The sequence below is a fragment of the Aethina tumida genome, chromosome 7 (assembly GCF_024364675.1).
Source record: "Aethina tumida isolate Nest 87 chromosome 7, icAetTumi1.1, whole genome shotgun sequence".
Taxonomy (NCBI): domain Eukaryota; kingdom Metazoa; phylum Arthropoda; class Insecta; order Coleoptera; family Nitidulidae; genus Aethina; species Aethina tumida.
Window position 1 is genome coordinate 11,699,866 of NC_065441.1, and position 26,797 is coordinate 11,726,662.

General features: G+C 29.9%; 1 protein-coding gene across 2 annotated transcripts in view; it reads left to right on the forward strand.

Annotated features, from left to right (window-relative positions):
- LOC109606031 (uncharacterized) overlaps positions 1 to 23,390 on the forward strand; it is a 64,570-nt gene extending 41,180 nt beyond the window's left edge. For both annotated transcript variants that reach the window (XM_049970117.1, XM_049970116.1), the window contains 5 exons: positions 9,054 to 9,141; positions 10,078 to 10,163; positions 22,262 to 22,369; positions 22,633 to 22,692; positions 22,881 to 23,390. In XM_049970117.1, the coding sequence (XP_049826074.1) occupies positions 9,054 to 9,141; positions 10,078 to 10,163; positions 22,262 to 22,369; positions 22,633 to 22,692; positions 22,881 to 22,967 (429 nt within the window). In that variant the 3' untranslated portion in view covers positions 22,968 to 23,390. The remainder of the gene's footprint in view (positions 1 to 9,053; positions 9,142 to 10,077; positions 10,164 to 22,261; positions 22,370 to 22,632; positions 22,693 to 22,880) is intronic.
- Positions 23,391 to 26,797: the final 3,407 nt, after the last annotated feature.

Here is a 26,797-nt window from a genome sequence, read left to right on the forward strand (position 1 = left end):
GTATTTCTCCGGGCAATAATAACACAAAATGCCGACAATGTAGCTAGATTGTATTAATATCTTCCACAACGTGATAAGCTTCGACTGTAGAACCGTTTTAGAGTTTTAAGATTGTATCTTCGTGCAGTGATCTTATTCCTTTTATAAAGTGTCATATTTTATACACAATATAGAGAAATTTGTGGTTTATTGAATCACATATCTGTTCAATAAATACGATTCTATGAATAGTAATGAGTCGTGTTCAATTCATTCATATGAAATTCTATTAAATATAATATGATTTAAAATAAATTAATACTTGCAAGATGTAAATTCGAACATGCAAAATAGTTTGATTTCCTTATGGTTACATCTAACATTACGGAAGTTTGTTTACAGTTAACCCTTTAAAATAATATAATATTCATTTCACATCAAAGAGACTGGGAAAGGTTTACATTTGAGGCATCAACGGTTGTGTGTCTTTCACCTTGTGTCAAATTATCAATTTATAACTGCTCAGTAGTTCAAAGTTGGTTAATAGTTTGTAATAGTTTGTTGTACTGAATGACAGAGATTCAATGGTCAGATTTCATTAATTTTTGGTGTTTAGTTTGGAGTAAATGTTTAAAAAGTTTACGATACTCATTGACACTCTTTCGTATTGATCTAATGAGATGCCAAATTTTTACTGGAGTCTTTAATTACCGTATTGGTCACGTTAACAAATGCACATTAAAATGTTGGTAGCACACCAAATTATCACTAGCAATGTGTTGGCATTATTATGTCAGGAAACTGGATTTTCATGGGTCCCAAAATATGGTAACAGTTTTACAATTTTATTTGTCTTCAACAAATATGTAATGAATACTAAATATCATATTAATTTAAAAGAATTCAAACTCAACAAATAACCGTCAAAATGTTTTTTTTGCCTTAATATAGACGAATGGATACATCAAGTTTTGTTATAATTGGAGCATATTATAGAATGTCTCAAAAATCCATAATTTGATAAATTGACTTAGAAAGAACTAATAAGCAAGATTGTTGGCTGTTTGATGTTATATTTAAGCCAATTATTATTTATTCACGGCTTGTAGCATCTAAATATCTAGAAATAATGTACTTTAAACATTTTTCCTAATTTGTTAAGTCAAATTCCTTTAAATCGTACAATTTTTATGTTTGAAGGGAATATTAAGTCTCTCTTGAGGAAAACATTACATTATCTACTTCATTTAATATTTAATATTTTAATTAAGTATTTAATATTTTATCTTTTTAGGCAACGTCAAATACATTTAACAATTGAAGCAGATTTTAATAACTTAACTATAATAAACATTGCCTTTCATGTCAAATACAATAACCAAAAGAAAAACACTTTCTTACCTTAACAATAAAAACTAAAAGTTTAAGCCTAATTAATACCAAAGAATATTGTTTTGTATGTGTAATAGTTTCTGCTCGAAGGACCAATGTTTTGTATGTGCTGGACTAGTAAAACTGCCAAGTTTGTGATTTTTCTGTTTATTTTGCTCGGAGCATCTGAACGTTGTGTGTTGCTCTCGAGCTGACTTAAAAGTAAGTAACTTAAAGCTAATTCACCCTAACTAACTACGGGGAGGGGGTTGCGCATTAGACGTTGCCAATGTTGACAAATGCTCTAACATGCCGCCCGCCTTGAAAATACAATTTTCAATAGACAAATAAATATAATTAATACATTGGAAATCAGAATAGGAGTCATAATAGAAAAGTCAATCACAAGGTAGCGCACACACTTTCGAAATTGCTCGTTTTAGCACACCGGTTGTGCTTTTTACACTCACTACACGCACTTCTCCATCTTCACCAGGATGTAACTCAAGAATGCGTCCCATACGCCACTGTAGAGGGGGCAGTTGATCGTCCTTAATGATGACTAGATGTCCTGGTTTGAGGATGTGTTGACCCGCTTGTTTCCATTTCAACCTGGCTTGGAGTTCGGACACGTACTCTTTTTGCCAACGTTGCCAAAAGTGGTGTTTCAGTTGATCCAGTCGCTGATAATTATTGAGTCGGTTGACAGGAATGTGGGAAAGGACAGGTTCAGGAATTGAAGTTAAACATTTGCCAATTAGAAAATGACCCGGCGTTAACGGAGATAAATCATCTGGATTTGTTGATAATGGACTTATTGGACGCGAGTTTAAAACTGCTTCAATCTGTGACATTACCGTATAAAACTCTTCAAACGTAAACTTATCATTGCCTAATATTCGCCTCAAGTGATGTTTAAAGCTTTTAACACCAGCTTCCCATATACCTCCAAAATTAGGTGATCGCGCAGGAATGAAATGCCACGTAATACCTTCTTTATTCAAAAATTGATTAATATTATCTACGTTAGTGTCAACAAACAGAAATGCTTCTTTCAATGCGGAGTCTGCACCAACAAAGGTGGTGGCATTGTCGGAATATATGTTGGAGGGCAAACCTCGTCTAGCGATGAACCTTTTTAACATTTGTAAAAATGCCTCTGTGCTCAAATTAGTTAATAATTCTAAATGGATAGCCTTTGAAGCCATGCAAACGAAGACACAGACATAAGCCTTTATGATTTTAGCACCTCTTGTTATTCTATCTTTCAACAAAAATGGTCCTGCGTAATCCAAACCAACGTTTGTGAAAGGATTGAACTGATTAACGCGGCATTCAGGCAGATTTCCCATCAAATATTCCATATTCGTTGGCTTAGCCTTAAAACATCGAATACATTTCCGAATTATTCCTCGACATACGGTGCGACCTGAGATTGGCCAATAATTATCCCGTACGGAATATAATAATTGTTGAGGTCCGCAATGTAACAGTCTGACATGCTCATTTCTGAGGACCAATTCTGTTAAAACATGACTCTTTGGTAAGATGACAGGATGTTTTTTGTTAAAATTATAATCACCGTTAACTAATCGACCACCCACACGTATTAAATTGTCGTTATCAATAAACGGATTTAAAGACAATAGTCTGCTTTTTTTATTAATTGGCCTTTTATTTACCAAATCATTATACTCAGTAACAAATGTTGTTTGTTGCATTACACGTAGCAAAACTACCATAGAATTTTTTAATTCGGTACAGCTCAGAGGGCCAGATAGTTTTTTTTCCTTACAATTTGAAATAAATCTTAACATGTATGCAACAACGCGCTTTAATTTTGTTATCGACGAATATCGTATGAAGATGGATTCGTCTGTAATGGTTGTTTGCAAACAAACAGTTTTTTGCTCTGGAATTATATTCGGTTCAGATTCCGTAAATTCTGGCCATTCTGACTTATCTTTAATGAGCCACTGTGGGCCATTTGACCAAAACGTGGAGGTTTTTAAAGCATCTGCATTCGTACCTCGTGATAATAAATCTGCAGGATTTGACTGAGACCTTACATGATTCCATTGTTCTTGTTTTGTAAGTGATTGAATCACACCCACGCGATTTGCAACAAAGGTTTTCCAACGCGATGGACAACCTCGTATCCAACAAAGAACAATCGTGGAATCTGACCAAAATAATTGTGCTTGAATGTTGAGTCTGATTGATCGTCGTACCTTGTCTGTTAATTTTGCGAGTAATGTTGCAGCGCATAATTCAAGCCTTGGCAATGATACCTGTTTAATTGGTGCAACCTTTGATTTGGAACAAAGCATTTGAACAAAGTACTGATTTTTAACCTTACATCGTAGGTAAATACAGGCACCGTAAGCCGCTTCAGACGCGTCTGCAAAACCGTGGAGCTCACATTCCTCGTACTCTGGCTTCAACACAAACCGATCAATTTTCAAGTTATTCAAATTTTGAATATTATTTACAAACTCTGACCATAGAATGGATAAATGACCAGATATGGGATCATCCCAATCTAGTTTTTGTAACCACAATTTTTGAATAAGGATTTTTCCCAAAATTGTGACAGGTGCAATCAATCCCAAAGGATCAAATATTTGACCTATTGTTGACAAAATGAAACGTTTGGTTGGAAGTTGTTGAGAACATTTAAGTTGACTTGTTTCAAATTGAATAATATCGTTACAAGCATTCCATAGTATACCAAGCGTCTTATTATTGTCATTTGGTCCCAAATGAATTAATCCAACATTTAAATTGTTATTTACTTGAAATTTAGATAACAATTCTGAATCATTACACAACCATTTGCGCAGTTCGAACTTGCCCCGTTGTAAGATGTTTGACAGTTCTCGCTGAATGCGCAGTAACTCCGCCTTTGAATTAGCACCCGTAATCACATCGTCTACATAGAAATCATTCTCAATGATCCTGCTAATTTCAGGAAACTCTGTTGAATGATCCATAGCTAATTGTTTCAAACATCTAACACTTAAGAATGGTGCTGATGCTGTGCCGTAAGTTACGGTTGCCAGCTCATAGGTTTGTATTGCTTCATTTTTGTTGAACCTCCAAAATATTCTTTGCATGCATCGTTCATCAGGATGAACCAGAACTTGACGATACATTTTTGATATATCTCCTGTGAGAACATATTGATTAATTCGGAATCTCAATAGTATGGAAAACAACTCATTTTGTATGGTCGGGCCGCTGCATTGAACATCATTTAGCGAAAGACCGCTACTTGTCTTGGCCGACGCATCAAATACAACACGTATTTTTGTTGTCAAACTTGATTCTTTTAAAACCGCATGATGAGGTAAATAATAATGAGTACCAATCTTCTCATCACCTACATCCTCGACTTGTTTCATGTGTCCTAGGTCGATATATTCTTGCATGAATTCATCGTAACTTTGTTTTAAATGGGTATTTTTCGCCAATTTTCTTTCTAGCGACTGAAATCTATTTAATGCTCCTTGCCTTGATTCGCCTAGCTGACCCTTTTTGTCGTTAAACGGAATTCGTACAATGAATCTGCCAGACGAGTCGCGCTCATAATGATCTTTAAAATGATTCTCGCAAAACTGTTCCCTTTCATTAAATATTTGATACGAATCACCTATTTCCTCTATTTCCCAAAAACGCTTCACGATTTCATCAGTTTTGTTTACGACTAAACAATTGACTGAATGCCTCTGATTCCCTTTACTCCAACCTCCTATAACGATCCACCCAAAGGACGTATTTTGCAGCATAGGATTATGTTTTCCCAGTGAAACACGCTCAGGCAGTAGAACCTTCCAAAATATGTCGGCACCCAATAGGATGTCGATATCATTGCATATATTGAAGGTTGGATCTGCCAAAGTAATACGACTTGGAAGTGTAAAGTTATATTTTGGCATTGTAGTAGAAGGTATGGGTTCTGTGATCTTATTCATAATGAAACATGAAACGCATGTTTTGAATGAACCTTGAACAGAAGAAATGTCGAGTATTGTTTGATATTGAATCTCCGATATAGTTTGACCAACACCAGAAATTTTAAATTGGGTTTTGTGTTTATCTAAATTTAACATTTTAACAGCCCTTTCAGTCACAAATGAACTTTGGGACCCGTTGTCAAGTAGTGCACGTAGAACTTGATTGTTGCCTTGTGCATCTGTTACATGAATTAAGACCGTTGACAAGTAGACTTGCTTTTGTTCATTTGCCACCGAGTGACTGACAATGGTAACTGGCACTTCAGGGTCAGTGACAATTTCACTTGCAACATGTGTCTCAATATGTAGTAAGGTATTATGCCTTTTGCCACATTTTCGACAACTAAATGAATGGCATGTTTTTGTGTTATGTCCCTGTCTTAAACAGTTTAGACACAGCTTGAGCCTTTTAGTTTCTGAGATACGGTCATTTATTGAGAGCCCTTTAAATTTATTACAGTTGTAAATTGCGTGATCCTTTTTACAATAATAACAACTGACCTTGACAGACACAGTGGTGGCATATGCGCTTGATTTGAATGGTTTGTTCTTTGGCTTTTTAGACCTTTCATGTTCGAGTTTCTCTAAAAGCTCACAACGCCCTTTTAGAAATTTATACATATCCGCCATGTTTGGAATTTGTGAGTTGTTGTTGACGATCTCCCATTCGCGTCGGGTAATATCGTCCATTTTGGTTGCGATTATGTAAATTATAAGAGTATCCCACGTATCTGTAGGCTCGCCCAAAGATTTTAGAGCACGCAAGTTTTTTGTCACAGAGTCGTAGAGATCTCGCAATTGAACATGTGATTCCTTTGTAACATTTGGATGATCGAAAATGGCTTTAACATGATTGTGAATTATTAGGGACTTGTTCTCGAACCTATCTTCCAACAATTGCCAAGTAATATTATAATTATATGCAGTAATTTCAATGGATTCGATTATACGAGCAGCATCCCCTTGAAGACACGAGCGCAAATAATAAAGTTTTTGAACGTCGGACAAAGATTCATTTGCATGTATCAATGACTTAAATGCATCGCGAAATTCTAGCCAACCGTCATAGTGGCCCTTAAAACAAGGTAGATTTATTGTAGGCAATTTTATACCTGTAATTGGATTGCTCGCGACTGTATCTGATGATGACGTATTCGATTGTGTTTGATTATTTATGGGATAATCGTTGATTAATCTAGTAATTTTTGTTGTAACGTCATAGAATGAATCTTCAAACTCCGCCAATTCAGAACTATCCTCATTATCTTCTAGGTAGTCTATTTCTGTACAAATGGTAGAAAATTCATCTAATATACACGAATGTTTTTCCAAACGAATTCTTAATTGTGCTATTAATTCGTCATTAATGTTTGCGGTGTCTATAGAGTTTACGTAATTTTGCAACCTGGTCAGCTTGCCTTTGATTGTACGACGTTTACATTGTAATTTCTTAATGCTTTCAGTAGACATTGTGATCGTTTTGTTTTTCAAATGTAAAGGATTTTTTAAATTGGCAAATGTGCATGCAGGTAGTAGATGGGAAACAAACTTACCGACTCAAGTGGTTGTAGACACGTGTTACGCAGGCCTTTCGACTTGAAACCAATGGTTGTGGACACGTGCAATGCAGGCCCTTTTGACTTGAAACCCTGGTATGTTCTTGAAATGACCTTGATGTTGCTATGATTGTTGATTAGACTTCCCTTTGCTGGAATTCTTCTGGAATCGATGCCAAATCCAAACTTGACTTGCCTGCACTGGTTATTTCAACTGGAACCGTTGCCAATTGAACACTAATTGCTGTTTTCGGTACGACGGAACTTATCGCCACGTATTCTTCTGTGTGTTGAACAGGTGTTTTCCGTTCGCCCTTGCTTCTTGTTGATCTTGTACACGTAATCCGGCTCGAAGGACCAATGTTTTGTATGTGTAATAGTTTCTGCTCGAAGGACCAATGTTTTGTATGTGCTGGACTAGTAAAACTGCCAAGTTTGTGATTTTTCTGTTTATTTTGCTCGGAGCATCTGAACGTTGTGTGTTGCTCTCGAGCTGACTTAAAAGTAAGTAACTTAAAGCTAATTCACCCTAACTAACTACGGGGAGGGGGTTGCGCATTAGACGTTGCCAATGTTGACAAATGCTCTAACAAATATTTTATGTCTTCAATTTCACATATTGTATAAACATATGCAAATATTCCAAGTGCCTTAGACTAAATTTCGCGTTCCACATTAATATATTCACTTACATATTATTATAAATTCATGAGATTGCGATAAGTGGATAATTTTCTAGTGAGCAATAAATTCTTAAGTAGTTTGACATGGAGGGCAAATTGGTGCAGTAATAAATGCTCGTAATGCCTTTCAAGATTTAGTCTAGAGCCTTATTCATGACGTAAATTGCTTGTTTAAAATCTTGCACGAGAACAAAATTATATGCCTTGTGCACCAACATCACTTTATAACAAGTATTCAAAACAAAGGTTCCTTTTGGGTTAATAAGTTTTGCGTATATGACAAAGTTGCCATATGATGGTTATTAAATTGCGTCGCAGCAACCACAAAGAACCTTAAGACATTTTGCCACCCTGAACGTTATTTACATGTTTACACGTGGCAGAGATTCCTCATTGGTTTTTATATGCGTAATTGAATTTCCTATTTTATGTTTCCTTCAGCCTATCATTCAGAAAGTTTAGGAATAAGGTGCTTTCCATTCAAAACTTTTCGTTGCGGAAGTTTTCCATAAAGTTTTGCAAACTATCAAAACTCATTGCTCAAACTTTCCTTATTGGGCAATTGAAATGCCTTTTTAAGCTTTTAATTTATTTTTGTCACATTAATTTTAAAGTTTTTACATTGCCGAGAACTTTGCACATAAGCGTTTAACTAAGGCAACAATTCGGATAAGATTATTTGACAGCAAAACCATTAAAAGTAGAATTTAATCGTGCAGCTTGGAATATAAGAAGATAGAAATAATTTTAATTTAAATAAACAAAATTATTTTATACGCAATTTTGAATGACTAATGAATAATGCATACTAAAATACATTAATCACGCAATGTAAAAGGGAATGAACCCTGAAATAGTAACTAGATAAATGCGTGATAAGAAGCTTAAATTTCAATTTACATTAGCAATATACGTTTCATAAAGTGGAATCGCCTGTTTACATTGCATAGAATTTAAATCTAACGAAATTGCAGTTATAATAAATCCTTTGTCAAACTTACACTAATTCTGGAACTAGTACCTAAACCATTATGTATATTGCTTCTCTGATCTTTCCTGCATGCAGGAACAATTTATACATTTGTTTTGGCAAGTAGTGCAGCCTGAACTCACCTATTTACCATATTTCCTACAATTGCAAACATATCAGCGATTCCGTAATTTCATTTGAATATTGTATGCAGATTAGCAAGCAATCAAACGGCCAACTTGGAATACGGACAAGCACTTTAGTCAGTGACTCGTTAACATATAGATAAACTTATGCTAATTTCATATTTACTAGCCAGATGTCTTATTAAATATATAATAACCAAGAAAATATGAGATTAGGGAGGAAAGAAAGATCAATCTTATTTATAATTCCATTTCAACTATTGTTAAATAATATGTATTAAGTATATATAAAGAAATTTTGTCTATGTTTAAAATTATGTTTTCTTTTTCAGAATGTATCCATTTTTGTCGTCCTGTTGTATAGTTGGAGAATAAATGTCAACGTAAATAAGTTCACATCACTAGAAGATGTATATTATGGTAAATATGTAAATTAATGTATATAATTATTATATTTTTTTTACTAATTAATTATAATTAATAATAACCTTGGTTTCTCGATGACAAAAATCAATATGTTTATGCTTGTGTATTTTCTTTTAACTTTTGTTTAGCTTGCAGTTTTATTATCACTGAGAAATCTATTAAATTATGCAATGTTCTAATAAATTTTAATAATAAGTTTATATATAGTAAAATTAAATAATTTGTTTATTAATTGAATGATTCAATTCAGTTAAAATTACTTTATTGATTATATGCTGCATGTAATAATTATTATTTTTGAAATTAATAATTAATTAATTTAATCAACCTTAAATTAGTATGTTAATAAAATAACAAACTCAAACTTAATTAAAATAATTAATAAAATTTAAATTGTAATTGGTACTAAAGCAAAATTAAAAATTAAACAAAAACAAACTTATCAAATAATCATCACAATTATGTGTACACAAAGCTTCATTTAGAATTTTTAAAATAGAGAACGTGAGAGACATTGCTATTAAAATCACACAATTAAATTTAATAGAATCCCCGGGGTTATTATTTCAAAAGTACCGTGGAATCCACGATTATTTAATTCCGCCTAGTTAACAAAATTTTAAAAAATACCTTTTTGTTATTTATTTTTATTAACAAATATTTTTGTATCAACCGTGACATTCTGCTTCAATTGTATGTCTGTTTTTATAAATAAATACAAAAATCTACATTAATCTTTTATTTAATATTTTATTATTTATTACTCCATTGTATGCATGCAATTTTAGTCATTGTTATTGTTTATTGCATAATTTAATGCTACTACTTAATCATTCATTAAATTTTGATTTGATATTGTTATTTTATAAGCAACAACAAAAATAATCAATAATATATAAATAAATTATTAAATATTTATATTATTTTCAGGTGTACAAATAGCATATTTTGCTATTATAGGAACACAATTATTCATGGTAGTGCTTAGTGTAGTTCTCCTAATTGGAATATACAAGGTAAGATTTAATTCAATTTCATTCTGGTATAAAAAAATAACTTAAATCCCCGTCATGACACATTGACATGAAATATGACGAAACATTTTTTCATCTCTTACATGGAAAATGATAAGGTGAAAAAATACGACAAACTTAGCTCCGAACCACGAAAAGCCATAAATAAAAATTACTCAGACAGATCATTACGCCACGGCCTGAAAAAATATTTCATTGTTTCACATAGGTTATTCAGCGTTGTTAATGAAAACGATGCATCATGAAATAAAATATATGTTACAGACTATTTTTTGTAAAATTATCGCCGGAGTAAACTTCACAAACTTAAGATTTACGAGGTTTATTAAGAGCGAATTTACGTAAGCTTATCCAGGCAAAGATTATTGTAGTCGGGAGAGAATTTATGTTAATTAACCATTTATTATTTAGAAGTGACAATAAATATTATTAATTGCAACTACAGTTACAAGATAAGACAGTTACAATAGTGACTTATTGCGCGTACAAAGTATAGATGAGACGAAATTGCTTTTGTGCATTTAAAAATGTTCAAATTAAAAGTGCTCCTGTCAATTTTAATCAGTTTTATGTGTGGGATTATTCAAGTCACATGTACGGCGATTTTGCATTTTCAGTTGCAATTATTGTTGACTGAAACTGAATACTGAAAATCAAAGTACTTCGGCGAATTTCAGATTTATAACTGTGAAATTTTATTCGCATTCGTTATTCATAATTTAATCTGTTACCAATTTACAGTATTTGGAATTATGGTTATATATTTAAATTAATTTTGCGGCCATCAGTCATAACTTAATTACAATTTAGCTGGAAAAAGCTTTCATATTTGTGTTTGTACCAATTATTTCTACTAATCAGTATTAGTATGTTTTCATGAATTAAAGCTATATTTTACATTTGTGGAATCTGTTCTCTTTAATAACAAGAAACTTTTTCAAATATTAAACAGAAGTAACAGGATATTTATTTGAAACACAATATGTATTGTTTTTACTTTTTTTTATTCAAAGCTTTTCTTTTGCAGGTTTAAATATATTATTTAAAATCGTTGTAATAATATAAAATTGATTTATTATAAAGATATATTTGCAAAAATTGTACGAGATTTTCTACTTTGATATCTACGTATCCATTTGAAATATTTCTTCTTATATTTTGTATTTTAATTTTATCCATTTTTCATTTACAATATTAACTTAGAGCTTTTGGTTCTCAAGCAGATTGAATTTAATACGTAATTTTATTTTATGACAATTCTGTGAAATAAAATTTCGTACCAAATAAAACTTTCTGAGTATACAGAACAACAATTTAATACACTTATTACAATGAACATTATAAAGATTAAAGGAAAACTTTTGTTTTATGTTTGTAGTCTCTGGCTGATATTAGACCCATAAGCTTTTTATCTTGGAAAGTTTCGCCCACTTGGGATTCAAAAGTTTGCGAAAAATTCCAGATAATTATTCTCTTAAACATTATTATTGTGGTATTTGAGCTGTTTATTAAAAACAAGAGCCTTTTATCAGAACACACAAAGAAGATTTCACTCTTTTGTTTAAAAAATGGAGGAAATTTATCTGTTATTGTTTAGAATGACATTGTAATCGCTTTATTATGTATTTTTCAACAAAAGTTTTGGTGATTCAAGAAAATTTACATATCAATCCAAAGTCTTTATTTTTATGTTTTAATACATTTTAATCGAAGGAGATTTGTGTGTATATGTATAAATATATATGGTGTTACCCGTATAGTTTACAACTAAAATATGTAACCGTTTTTTACAAATTTGAGGGTAATTTGGACGTGCTAAATACAAATTATATTTGTACCTAAACTAATTTCCTTAGTGGAGAACAATCCTAATAGAAATGAGTTATTTCATTAGAAAGAAAATGCAATTACGTGTCTAACGATGCCAATTTGTTTCGATATAATAAAAAATTGCTGATTTATAGACTGATGAAATATCAAGTCCCATTCAATTGTCATATTTAAATTTGGAAATTGATTTGGCACAGCCCCTCGTACATATTTATTCTCAATTCCTACTTTTATACAGGATTCCTGAACAAAAAAATGTGTGTTATTACATTTTTACATAGGTAAAATAAAGTTTTTAGGCTCGAACGAAACACTTGTGTCAGTGGTAGACAACACAATCTTATTGAAAATTGCGAATGTGTGGCCCCTGATCCGACAAAGTCATTCCTTTTTTTTCGTAAACAACGAATAAAAAAATTTTTATCCAGACAAAGGCATCGGGAATATTTTTTCGCACATGATTGCGCCGACTGTGACTCTTTCACAATTTGATTTGATAAGATTACTCGATGCCGACATGTTTGACAGTCAAGCGCGTGATCAAAATAAAAATGAACGCGTCCCAATAAATATCGCATGGCGTATAACTCATCGCGGTCTCCGGTTATATCATTCCGTAGACGGAAACTTATAAGATACGTTAAATTGACAGCAAACCGTGTATCCGGTAACAACTGAATACGTAAACATCAAAGGACTCGCTGAACTGTGTAAAACTTCAATTTTGTGACTGCTGGCAAAAAACCTACTACCTTTCTACTCCTTCCATTTTAAGAATACAGAAGACGTTATTATGAAGTTAGCTTCCTTGCATTTTAACTTGGTTTTAATATCTATTTCTTACCTACTTAAAATCAACTTTGGACAGACAAGTGAAGTTTATAGAGAACTTTAATTAACCGAATATTTTGAAAAGGTTGAACATCAAAATAAATTTCAGAAAAGAATGGAACCCTTAATTAAACCCAAAAGTACAATCCAGATATTTAATTACATCCTCACTTTGATTCCATAAAACTCAATAAATGTCAGGGTGTCGCTCGTTCCGATTTGCATTTATAACCGAGTTAAATACACATTCCGCGCCTCCGATCCCCAAAACATTTTCAGCTTTCTATTAAAATAAAAATAAAGGAACTGATTAAGTTGGCAGAAATTTTATGATGATGCCGCCACTTCACTGTAATCGAAAGGATCTGCTGAATGATCTCTTTATTCAAACGTTCTTTGTTACAAAAACGGTCTCTTTTCGCACAAGAGAACCTTAAATCTGCTTTATACTGTTCACAGTTCTTCTATATACAGAAATCCCACCGTTGTAAATCTAGAATTCAGCCTTTATCAGTCGATGCCGCGTAATTTTATTCGGCTTTTAAATTCAGGGTGGCATGTTTACAACACAAAAACTACATCGGGGATCGTTTACACTCTAATAGGATCATAAACCTCAATGTCTTTCCTTGATTTATAGGCTTCTCCTTTGTTGATTCATTCGTATGTTGATTAATAGTATGACCACTATTATTGAACTTCAATAAATGTCTATTAATTTATTTCTTGCTACGCCCATATTCTGGAAACGTTTTATAAATTTGTTTCTGACGGATGATAATGAAATGTTTAGACTATCCTCTAACTTTTAATTATTTCCCTTCTTAGCAGTTATGTGCAAGAATATGTTATATTAAATAATAATTTCAGACTATGTATCATATTTTTAAGAATTTATAGAAAAACACAATCATATTTTCAATAAATTGAAATAAAATAGACAGATATACAGCACATCGTGAAATAATAACGGAAATATAAGGGAAAGTTTTGTATTTATTTCCTAATATTCGTTCGTATTATAATGGAATTTGGGATTTGAGAATATACGTGATAAATTTATATTTCGAGGTGGCATAAATTATATTGCTTTCGGGGATATAAATTCTATAGTGATGCTCTACCAACACAATGTTATGTTTAATGTTGTTTTACAGACGTGGCAGCGGCTGTTTCGTTTCGATACATTAACCACGTAATCGAATAAAAAATAAAAGAACTTTTATTTATTTGGGGTATACTATACAACTATTTAAAAATAATTTTCAGTAACTACCTTTTATTTGTTATACAAATTATTTAAAATGTAAAATGTATTGTTATTAATTTATTATTAATATTATTATTAATATATTATCATATATAACTTAATAAATATTAGCATTGATCTGTTTATTAGTTGTAAAACCTCTTAAATTTGAAGTAATGTTTAAAATTTATATAAATGTTTTGTAAAAATATTTTGACGTTCATACTATAATACATATAAACTAAATATTTTATGTTCTAAATTAATAAATAAATAAAGTGGTATATTACTTATCGAAAAAATAATTTAATTATTTAATTAGTTAATATTTTGATTTTAAAATATATACTATTGGTCATTTTATTAAGGAAATTAAAATCTATGGAGATAAAAAATAAGTAACTATTAAGTATAATCATCAATAAAACACATATGGATAATATAATTTATATTTTTCTTTTTGAAGATAAATAACATACTTACTATTTGTCTTAAATCATTTTAATCAGAAGGAAGGACAGGAAATAGCTAACAGGACGAAACATTGTCTTTCTCCGACATATTTGACATTGTACTCTAAAATACATACAAATTTTTGTTAATAAAGGAGGAAAATAAAATGTATATTTAGTAACATAAAAAATGCTTTCAGTATTAATAATTGATTATTGTTTGGTATCATTTTTATTACAGATTAAATAATTTTATTGATTCTGCATATAAAATGACTGCACTGTATAACATAAAGTATGAATTGTTACGATGTGACAGTTTGAACCTACAAACCAAAAATATTTGTAAACTAACTAAATTAAATGTTTAAATCAATAATGCAATACGAATTAATTTCCGCGATGAAATTATCACAAATGTTAAATATATGTGTGTGTGTGTCTGAATGTTAATTTCAAGAGTGTAATTTAAAAAATAAAAAGTTACTATTTATCGAAGGCACGACTCATTTTGAAAAGCATTGACAATGATAAATTTAATGCATTCCTGTTTTATTTTCCTGGATTTGTAATTGAATTTCGGATAAAATTTAATTAAAACTTGGATCATTAACTTTTAGATAAATTGATTGAAGTTTACTTGTTATCAACTGTGAAATTTTAAATTTAATACTTCATAGTCTCCGAGAATTAGTGTTTTCTTAAACACCCGATTATTGTTAATTACATATTAGAAAGTTATCCATTAATTTTTGTTTAACATGAAGTAAAACTTGTTTGAAGGTTCAATTTTTAATATATTTTGACTTTTAGGATTATTATTTATTAAGTATAATATGTCAGGAATTTTCTTATTATATATTCACTCTTTTTAATTTCAGAATCACATATCTTGCTGCAATTCCAGTTTAAATATTAAATAACATATTAAAATATTATTATTAAAAAATTAATTTTTTAAATTTCTAAATCAAATGTTGAACATAAATATAGTTTAGGTTCTTAAAGTTGTTATACTTCTTTATATTTTAGTCTATTTGGAAAACTAATTTTTTTAGAAAATATATTTATAAAGCATTTATAAGTATTAGAAAATATAAATATATATAAACAAAAAATTAAAATAAAAAATGGTTCTCTAGTTTCACTTAATTAATTTTTAACAATGTACGACTAGGATTTATAAATAAAGCCGAATCAACTCATTTCAAGTTAATTATATTTACGCTCAGGCAACTTTCCAGGTGAGCATACGAGTTATTTTATCAGTCTTGAAATTTTGCCAGGACGATAAGTTCCTCGCGACGTTGCATAATTTCGGTGGAGTTCAGCCACACGTATGTTGAAAAGTTAATTTATTTAAGTGCATTCCGCATAGATATCCATTTAAAATGGTTGTAATCTAGTGGTGTTCGCGTTTATGAAAATGTACTTACATAACCCGGATTGCTGGAGGAAACTTCAAGGGTTAAGTGCCGCACTTACATAATTACGTTGGCTCATTGTTTTAAATCATTAGATTTAGATGAAAGGAAAAATTTCCTTTATTAACAAATCTTTTTTCGTTTTTTCTGTAATAGAAATGTTTCACATTTTTATTTCACTCTTTGAGTACATTATACAGGGTGGTTGCAAAATATTCACTCCCTCTAATATTTTTTGAATGGAACAGAACTCAGTCATAGACTTATTTTTGATATTTCAAATCAAGATCGCTGGGACTGTAGGTTAGAGCAGGAAGTTGCATTTAGGTAATCCTAACAAAATATGTTGTCCCAGTAAAATATAAGGGACAAAGATTCTGAAAACCATTATTCTTACTAGCTTAAAATAAATATTTTTGAATTTAGTATATTGGATATTCTTCTTATTTCTTTTTTATATACGTACTAAGTTATTAAATTCAGTTTTAAGTCAACTGTAATTCTTAACTCTTAAAATACTTATATCCTATTTCCATTTTTCTTCTAGTTTCAATGTTCTCATATATTCCTCCTTGCTAGGAAATAAAAAGAATTAAGTAGATATCTATATTTATTGTTCCTGCTAAGAGGTAATATCCTTAGATCTTGATAAAAACACAGTTTTATCGAAGGAACATGGACACAAGACACCTCCATTGTACTTAAATGTTAAATTATGGAGCTGCAAAGTATGGGAGAGTCTACCGAGGAGAAACATCTGGTTAGCGTCCCCGTTACAAATTCAACGCCTAGAAAACATTTCAGGTATAAACCAGATGTTGAAAACGAATTTAGGGAAAAGAAAAGTCCCTTTTAGCACATAACGGTGACGCAAATAAATATAATATGAACTGAGGATATGATATTTTCTTGTTCCTAAGGTTAGATACATCCTTTGATGTTGGATTTTAATAATGTATGGCTGTGAGTGCGGAACGTCATCCAGTTGCACGTTGCATCTTTGTTTGTAACGCGTGCTTTGAATCGTTTATCACCAATTGAATCGAATGCTTAATATTTAATTAAAAAAAAATTTTATTATGAAAAGTAAAAACGTATACGCAGGAATGGGACAGGAAAAATAAAATTGTCGCTTGCGAAATGAGATTTTTCCGCCGATGATAGCAGAACGCCATTTATTTCCCTCATGTATGACACTCCATTATATTTTTAGAAAGGCTTTTTCCACTTCAATGAAACATATCATTAATATTTGCCGGTGTTTCGAATGCTCTTCATAAATCGCAAACACTCACACACAAAACTAATGTTTCAAGTGTCGTAAACTATTTATAACATTAATGGCTACGCTTTGAAACAAAATGATTATGAAAATGTTGCGACGATACAAATTGTTTTCGAGGAATTACGGCGAGCATTTTTAACGAAAGCACTTATTGTTGTTGGAGAGTCGAAGTTCGAGAGATATTCGATATAAATATGAAAAGTCTTTCTGAATACGTGCGACTTTACTTTTTATTTCGCCACTTCTCGAGCACATTTCGAAAATTCTCCCCATTGGAAAAAGAAATATGCGCCCGATATTAAAATTTAACACTTGAACGGTCGCATTGAATACGATGGGGTGTTGAGGATTGCTTGGCATAAAACGTCGAATCCTCCGATAATATAACATAATTTTAGATTTAAGGGATAACACATATATAACACAGCCGATAAGTGGGTGATAAAAATAAATGTGCTTTGAGGTTATCTTTGGAAGGTCTGTCTGATAGACCGTAAAATATCTCATCGATTTTTCCTTCTCTTCTGCGTGAGGTATTTTATTAATATCTGACAATTTTGCATAGGAAATTCACATATGAAAATGGGAAAGTATTATCGGGGGTTGTAACTGTTAGTTCACAATATTATTAAACATTGTGAAAGCTTCTTCAGATTAATGAGGTAATTTCGCATATTATAAATGTAGTTGTAAAACCAAATGGGATAGGTATAATGTTTCATTTTAATTACTGCACTAAAATTACCTGCAATGACGTCAATTTAAAATAAACAAAATCAAACAATCTTAATATATGTACATAATTTATGATGTTGGTTAGCTGTTTTAAACGAATGACATCATGCCCTATAAGAAAATTCAGCAAAAACATCAAGTAATTAATGTGATGTACGATTTTAAATGATTGAAACAATGTCCTATAAAACACTTTTTACTAAGAATTATAGACTACGTAATGTAGATTTCTATTATACACAAACTCGAACCTCAAAATATCTACATAATTTATAATTTAAGTTGAGTGACGTTTTTAAGGAAACAATCTGAAGGAACAAAATTGCCAGTACTTAATGTTAATTGAATGTAAATTTTTATTGTTTAGAAGTCATTAAGCTTAATCCCAAATAAACCCAAAATGTCTGCACAATTTAGAATTTATGCTGATGAATGTGATTTTAAATGAATGTAAGAAAATTAAGTTGATAATTTTGACTAATATGATGTTCGTTCCATTTTACATAACTTTAACTTCAATGTTACAAAATTGTTATTATATAATGTTGATTGAATGTAAACTTTTATTGTTTGGAAATCAATAATCGTTTAACTGGAAAGTTGATCGTGTTCAGCTGATAACAGCAATAGGATAAGTGCCCATTCAGTTAACTAAGTATGATAGACAAAGCTAATCGATGATTTCAATTCAGCTTTTGCTGCCGAGTCCTTAAGAGCGTGCAATACAATTAGGATATTACGTGATCTACATTCTATAGCTCAACTATTCGGTAATTACATCGCCTTTGTGTGGATCGTGGAATAAAAACGAATGACTGGTCCGTGGAGTGTAGAAATTGTCCCGGATACTGTAGCTGGTTTCTTTGCGAAGGTTAAACAGAATTTTATATGTTCGAAACAGTGCCGAACTGTACTCCTGGTGAATTCATAAAGATTGGATAGTCCAGTTACGAGGTCAGTTTTAAAGGATACCTTATTTGAATGAATGGAGAAACCATGTTGTAGGATAAATTTTATAATGAAAATTATTTAATTATATTAAAATAAAATACTTGGAAGACTATTAATGAATGTACCAGTACTATTTAATGAAATTTGGATATTACTGTAATTATAATTTATATTTGTTGTTGTTTTTTACACTACTGTTTAAGGGTAATAAATCATCTGAATTTAATATTACAATTTATATCTGTATATTGTAAAACATTTTGTTTAATTTTCAATGGTTTCTATATCCGTTAATAAAAAAATATGTCGGAAAATTCTGACCAATTTATTTGATTTTTTTTACATAGCAAAAACTTTTTATATTTAATAATTTGTTATGAAAATAATTTGATGTTAAATATTATCAAGATATATAATTGTTCAATTTAAAACTATTTTAAAGTGATAAATGAAAAGTCTGGTTATAAGTAATTTTGTTATATATTATTACTCAATTATTTATCAATAAACGTTAATATACAATTATAAATATTGCTAAATAAAAAAATAAAAGTGACTTTTCACTGCTATTCAGTTACTTTTAATTTTAAAAACAGTAAAAAAGATATTTTTCAATATTATTTGTTCCTTTAATCTTTGATACTTTGATTGCTTTCTAAAATATGTTGCTAAATTATTCAAATATTGACTATAAAACTAATTTACAAAAATGTAACAAAATGATTAAATAAATAAATAAATAAAGAGTACTGTAATAAAAATAAATAAATACGTATAGTAATAACACATATTATTAATAATGAAAAGATTAATTTTTATTACAATTATTGGTATCCGCACTGAAAACTTATCTGCAAAAAACAATTTCACATAAAAGTGACAAAAACAATCCATTTCGAATTCTCGCAATATTAACATAAAACAGAGTTTCGCATATTAAACTAAAACTTTTAATACGTAATTGATTGTTCAATTTTTGTTTCGTCAGTTTGAAGCTGGCCTTATTTTGAAAGCATTAACTTTTTTCCATGGGAAATTTATGTTTACTTTTTACTCGTGTGACTGCCCGTAGCCGAACGGAAGCTCATTTATTTCCTGTTCGCAAAATTCCAACTTCGTTTCCATCAACCGTTCGATAACCGTTCATCTTTTCAACTTTTTATTTGCGAATTGATACCGAGTTTAAGTGATACCGATTTTTTCACTTTTTATTGGTGCCTAAAATGTTTTTTTATTAGTACACATAATCCATTACGGGCCTAACAGTTTTAGTGATAAATTTTCAAAGTTTTCGACTTTTATCTCATAATATCGTTCATCCATTTATATTTTAGATTTATGAGACTACTTGTGAAAATTTATAATTAAAACTAAATTGAAAAACTTATAAAAAGGGAAAATATTTTATGAAACTATTATATTGGAAATATTTACGATGAGTTTGATATTAAAATGGTGTATTATAAAACTCATTATTCTTCTGCGTTGTAAATTAAAAGCAGCAATATTGCCCCCTAATTTATATTCTTTTGTCTTTATGCTTTATAATGAAATTTACATCATTAAATATTTCTCAACACATTTAAATTTTAACATAACAATACAACAAAAATTTTTCTTATCGTTATTAATTATAATTTTGTTTTCTTCATTGCGAAGAACTTGTTTAATCCGAGGATAAAATATCTGCTGAGTGGGCTCCTTTCAAGAGGATTAATTCACAACTTTTAAAAGACTCCAGGAATGTATCATAAATGTATTCATTCGAGCATATTCAGCTTAGAATATCAAAGTGCATCATGACATTGCAACGTACAGGACACGTCCATTAAAAATATAGTTCAAACGCATGTAGACGAGCTGAAATGAATTTTTAAAGCCGGGTTGGGAAACCTCAATTTCAGCTTTAACCTTTTATAATGTTGCCGCAATTGTAACGTGATTAGGACTTCTCATTAATGTCCCGTATGTGTTTTAGGTCATTTTAATGTTTGTGTTGTTAAATTAGCGGTCATAGTGGATACGCACTGTCGTTTAATTTATTTTGATATTAGCTGAGGTTGATTGCGACACATTTAGTATATAACAGGGAAGTTTGTTTAAAATAAAAACTAAAATAAACATTAATAGAAAAATATATTTATTATAGAATTAATTTAATTTACATCGTGTTTTTAGTTTATTAAAATACTAATTTAAAGCAAATGAATAATATTTAATTGCTATTACACTTGATTCAAATTGATTGATGTTATTTTATGCATTTAATAATTATTTTATTCATTACCATAATAATTTTATTTACAAAGTAACATTTGTTTGTTATTTTACAATTTGTAAATATATTTTCAAATTTATTGTTTCACCGATGTAATATTTAGTAATTAAATTGCTGCAAAATGTATTTTCAATTGGTCAATTATAAACAATTGAATGAACATATAGTATAGAGCATAAAATAGATCTCAAATACTATATACAGCTTAATAGAAAAATGTTAAAATATAATAATCTGCTTCAAAAATGAAGTTATTATAACAATATATAAAATAATTACTTAAAATTATAATTCATAAATCTTCATAAAAGATCAAAATTCAGATAAAAGTGATAATTAAATTTAATCAAAATCAATAGCTAATTAAAGTTTCAATTAAAATATATAGACATTATTAACCACTTTATTAATTTACTTAACAACAACTTGACATAATATCATGATTCTATAAAATTGAATTATATCTTCCAATTAGCTGACTCACAATGTACTATTTCAAAAATAAATTTTAAATAATAGCTGCATTAAAAAAAAAGTAGAAACACTGTACTTCACATTTATTTCAGATTTCATAATTGTTAATAGTAATGGAAATACACTACATAATCTATTATACCTTGTCAAACAGATACTGCATGGAATATTTGCGTCAAACTATTAGCCACAAATGTTTCCGAAACAAAGAGCAGGTATGGGCAATATGGTTAATCATCCATATATTATGGAACTAGTTGTTAATTAGCTGATATGTTTTCATAATTACTAGCAAAGTAAACTGATGTTGTTTTAATTAATCACATTTTATGGAAACAAACTGGCCTTTCCAGTGAGAAATTGTATTATTATTATTATGTTATGTTAATAACAGTATAAAACTACTTTTAATTCATATTTGTCAGTAACTAAATTTTAAATTCTAAACCAATTTTGACATCCTCAGAAATGTATTATGCAAAATGATCATCCTCTGAAGTGTCTAATATTACTAACAATAAGATTGACACATTTGTATTCCCCCCTTGTAACCCGTATATATTTGTTGCAGGAAAACGTTTCCTTTGTGATACCCTGGGTCGTTGGATTTATAACGTTTATGGCCCTGGAGGCTGTGTCTATGGTTTACTCTAATGTCCTACGAGACCATGTAAATAAAGTAAGTATGAAGATGTTTACGCTTTTGATGGAGTCGAGTGGTGCGAAATAAATTTTTATCTTGGATGTGTCAAACGGAAAAAAGGGATGTGTGTAATAAATAATACAGTTACAATATGTGGGTAGACGTAAGCTTTTTTGTAACGTATCATTTTTTCGCTTGAGGACACAATAATAATTGCTCAATTATACAATAATAGAGTACTCGACTTCCATCATAATGTGTAGAATTTAGTCCACTAATAGTGCACATAATTGTTTCAGGAATTCGATGCCCTGTGTAAAGCTGAAGCGGCATTTTTTATAGCGAGAACTTTTTTAAATGTAAGTACAACTCTTATACAATTCGGGAAGTGGAATCAGAACCATGCCTGACGTTTTGACGTCACATAATACAGTACTGGATCTTTTTATATTAACCTATTAAATTAAATTCATTGTAGACACGGCAATCCTTATATTTCGCTTAAAATTAGGTTATGCAACAACGTAATGAAAAATGTCTTTTCCAGATTTTCGCCATCAGCGGCGTAATGAAATTCTGCAACATGATCAGGGCCGGAATCACGTGGAGGGGTCCGGAGGTGATAGAGCTATGATCCAGGAATTCCAGGGGTTTTTTGGACGTGGAAGAAGACGACGATTTGAATTACAACAGCGATGACAGCGATTGTTCACTGTTGGTGAGGGTTTCTTCTGGTAGTTCCGTTAGTAATTCGGATTACGTTTGACAAACGCGTTGCTCAAGAGGTTGAATTTGTTTTGTAACAAAAAAATGGAGGGTATTTTTTTGTGAGTTGTCACTTAGTTTGTTGTGAAATAATGGAATGATTTAAACGAACCATTAAAGGAGAACATATTCGCTTTAATGTTGGATAATTGCCAGGAAAAATTAATTTAATTTTAAATTTGCAGAAAACTTCAAATGTTCCCGAGTACACGAAAACTTAATAAAATTTCAATTGTGCATTTCACTAATTGGCTACTTAAATTATACATTAATTTTACTCCTGGAAGTACGAAAAGAGATTTAAAAAATTTAAATGGACAATTAAATTTTAATTGCAATTTTATACATATATAAAACAAAATAAACTTTATTACAGGAGTATACATATATTTATTTATTTCTTGTCCTTATTCTTATTTCTTTTTTGATGACAAATTCACCTCTTGTGGCAAATTAAATGGAACTACGCAATTTATATGCAAATGTACGCCATTGGACTTTCAATAGATATAGATATACGTAAAAACTAAATTTAATATTGTACAAAGGGAATAAAGAGCTTTCATTTATTGAATTGATAAAAATAACTATAAGAATCGATATTATAAATGTGCCAAATTAGAAATATTATTTTTATACAAAAATCTATGCAATTATTGTGGTAAATCAGTGCTATAAATAATAAATGTAGACATTTTGAATATATTAATTAATTTGATTCAAGAACAGTCATAATTAACTTATCAATTTTCAAAGTAGGATAAAAACAGTTGCTGTAGTATAAGTATAAAATTTTCAATTACTATTTAATAATTACTTCATTTTTTCTACTAAAAAATAAAAAAGTATAAATGTAATAAATTATACTTTCCGGAATAATTTTATAATAATTATTATTGTCACAAGAATTTAATTTTAATAATTCGTTTTTCATTATAAATATTTGATTCCGTTCACATATTTATATTTTCATTAATGTTTAATTTTTATTTTTTTTAACTGACCTTCTTGACATTTTCGAACATATTTTTATAGAGTTAAGCGCTTCTAGACAATAAATAATTTAGCGGAAATATACATATTGCTGAATATCTATTAAATGTTTCATATCAATGGTTGTAAATAGGGTGCTGAAAAATATTCATTTCATAAATTTAAAAACTACAGTTTCAAGTTGAGTCGTCACTTGAACAATCCGAATTTTTCGCCTAATACCCATTGGATTTTGGTACCACTTGTAGAGATCGCAGCGTTCGTGAATGTTTATAAACAATAGTGAAATTGTTTCCAGTAGCTAAAAACGATAATGTTCATTTTGATGCAAGTGATTTTTTAACTGTTTCTGGGTAACTTTTGGCTGCGGAATCGAGTATAACATTAAAATTTCCTGAGGTATACTTTGTGAGAGATTAATATATCTTAGACGTTGAGGCTTCTTTTCCATTTTCTGGAATTACATGGACACACTGAAGGAGTCTTGCTTTTGACTGTTTTCTTTCAAAGTCTATTTTCTGCGCAATGACAGCCATAAAATTTGTATAACTAACACAGTTACGCCTACTTAAAGATGCCATTGTCTTAATTCAGTTCAAATTTCTGCTACATTATCTTTTAATAATTAAACATGCTAATTAAACAAAGTATAAATATTTGGTATAATTTGTTATTTAATAACAATTTTACAATTGTTGAACCTCTATAAATTTCACATGTGTTTCTTAGAGTTTTTTTGTCACTTTTTAGTAATTTTTATACATTAAAAAACATACCAACGTATCCATTTCTCATTTATTTGAACAAGGGGAGATACAACAAGCACCGTGAATTGGGTGAATACCATGAACGAAACGAACTTTTACAGGACATGTTTATTCGTACACGCTCTGCTCGTTCTGTTCATTCGGGTAAAAACTGTTCAAGTGAGGACGCAACTTAATGTACAGTTCTAAGTGTAGGTGTATAAATTATTTTCGTTGAAAATTGAATTCGTTTATGTGACGTGAACTTTTTTCATGAAGCATCCTATAAAATATCAAATGTAACGATTTTGTACAGAAAATATTTATATACATAACATATTACTGTTTATCACTGAAAGAATTGAAAATTGGAAAAAATTCTTTAAATTGAAAGTTGATTTTTTCTAAATTTCTATTTCTCAAAGACTATTTGGAAGATAAATGTAAATTTCTATGTTTGTGTTAAAAATAAAAAATTAAAAATGAAAACTGTTTTTTGTAACGTAATTAAAGTTGTTAATAACTAGGTGAGTATGTAAAACAGATTTTAACAGTGAAGGAATTTTTTACTGTATACATAAAAATAAATATAAAAACACTTTTTCTTTAATTAAATCATAAAAAACATGAATATTACTTACGAAAATTATTTAATATATATATATATATATATATATATATATATATATATTAATTATTTATATATTTAACAATATTAATATTTGAATTTTTTTAAAATAAAGAATCAGATACTAATAAAGTCCAACAATTTCATAAATCGTGATTAGTATATAAAATTAAATTACTATTTGTCAATTATTTTTAAAATCTTTCCCTAATAATTACTTTGTTAAGGTTTATTATATATATTTATTAACTTAAAATTAAAATAAAAGTGTGAATAGTATATTATTATTAGCATTAAATATTATATATTTTTTAGAAAATATTATTTTATATAATTAAGTTGTAAATAGTAATTTGAAAATTTAACTTCCATATAAATAAACTTTAATGTTCATTTAATGTAATAAAAGAATAATTTAGAATTTCAAAAAATACTTTCTCTGCTTCGAATTTGAAAGAGTTAATTAAAAATTATATATTAAAGGAGTTAAAAATTACTTTTTTAAACGTCTAAGTAATAATTATTCCCCCATAAGGAAATGCATTTCAAAGAAATTGCTAATGGGTTCATTAGAAGGAAGTGGTAGAACTCTCCGAAACGTTTACGGCGAGAACATTTCGCACAGCGATTTCCAAAGCACAAACACTGGAGTATTAACAATAGCGTGAGCTGACGGCCGTAAGCGAATATCTCGTGTTGGCTCCACTGAACTTTTTTATCTTGAGGATATCACTCTCGAGAACAAAACATACATCTCCCGTGACATTTACAACAATGATTCCCTGAATGCACCGAGTAAATTTCCTGTTCGAGGTTTCGGTGCATCGCTCCCATTATCTTCCAGCCAATTATTCTATTAATTTATCGCCTGAATTACTCGCTTCAAAAGATTTTGCAATATGCTCGATCTAAATATTTGAAATTTAATTTCATCAGGTACGTTACACCTAGAGAATGGGATTTTATTAAATTCGTTGGATCAAATATTTCGATGAACAAGTTTCAAGGATCGAGAAAGATGCAAAAAGGGAGGAAATTAATCCATCGATAGTCACTGAACTCGATTCTAAAAACTAGGCATTCATTCAATTAATTAACAAACTTGAGTACGAGTGGAAAATAATGTTTAACAAAATATGGAATTTTTATTCATACTTTTTGACTCCACAATGTTCCAGGAAACTCCGATTTCAAGCACTGTGATGAAGGTCAAGTCTCTGAAAGTCACACATCAAAGGAATTTAGCTTGTGAAGTTTATCTGAGCTTGAGGGTTGGCATGCCGGCATTTCATATCTATTTTGACTGCGAAGTTCATTTCAAGTACTCGAAAT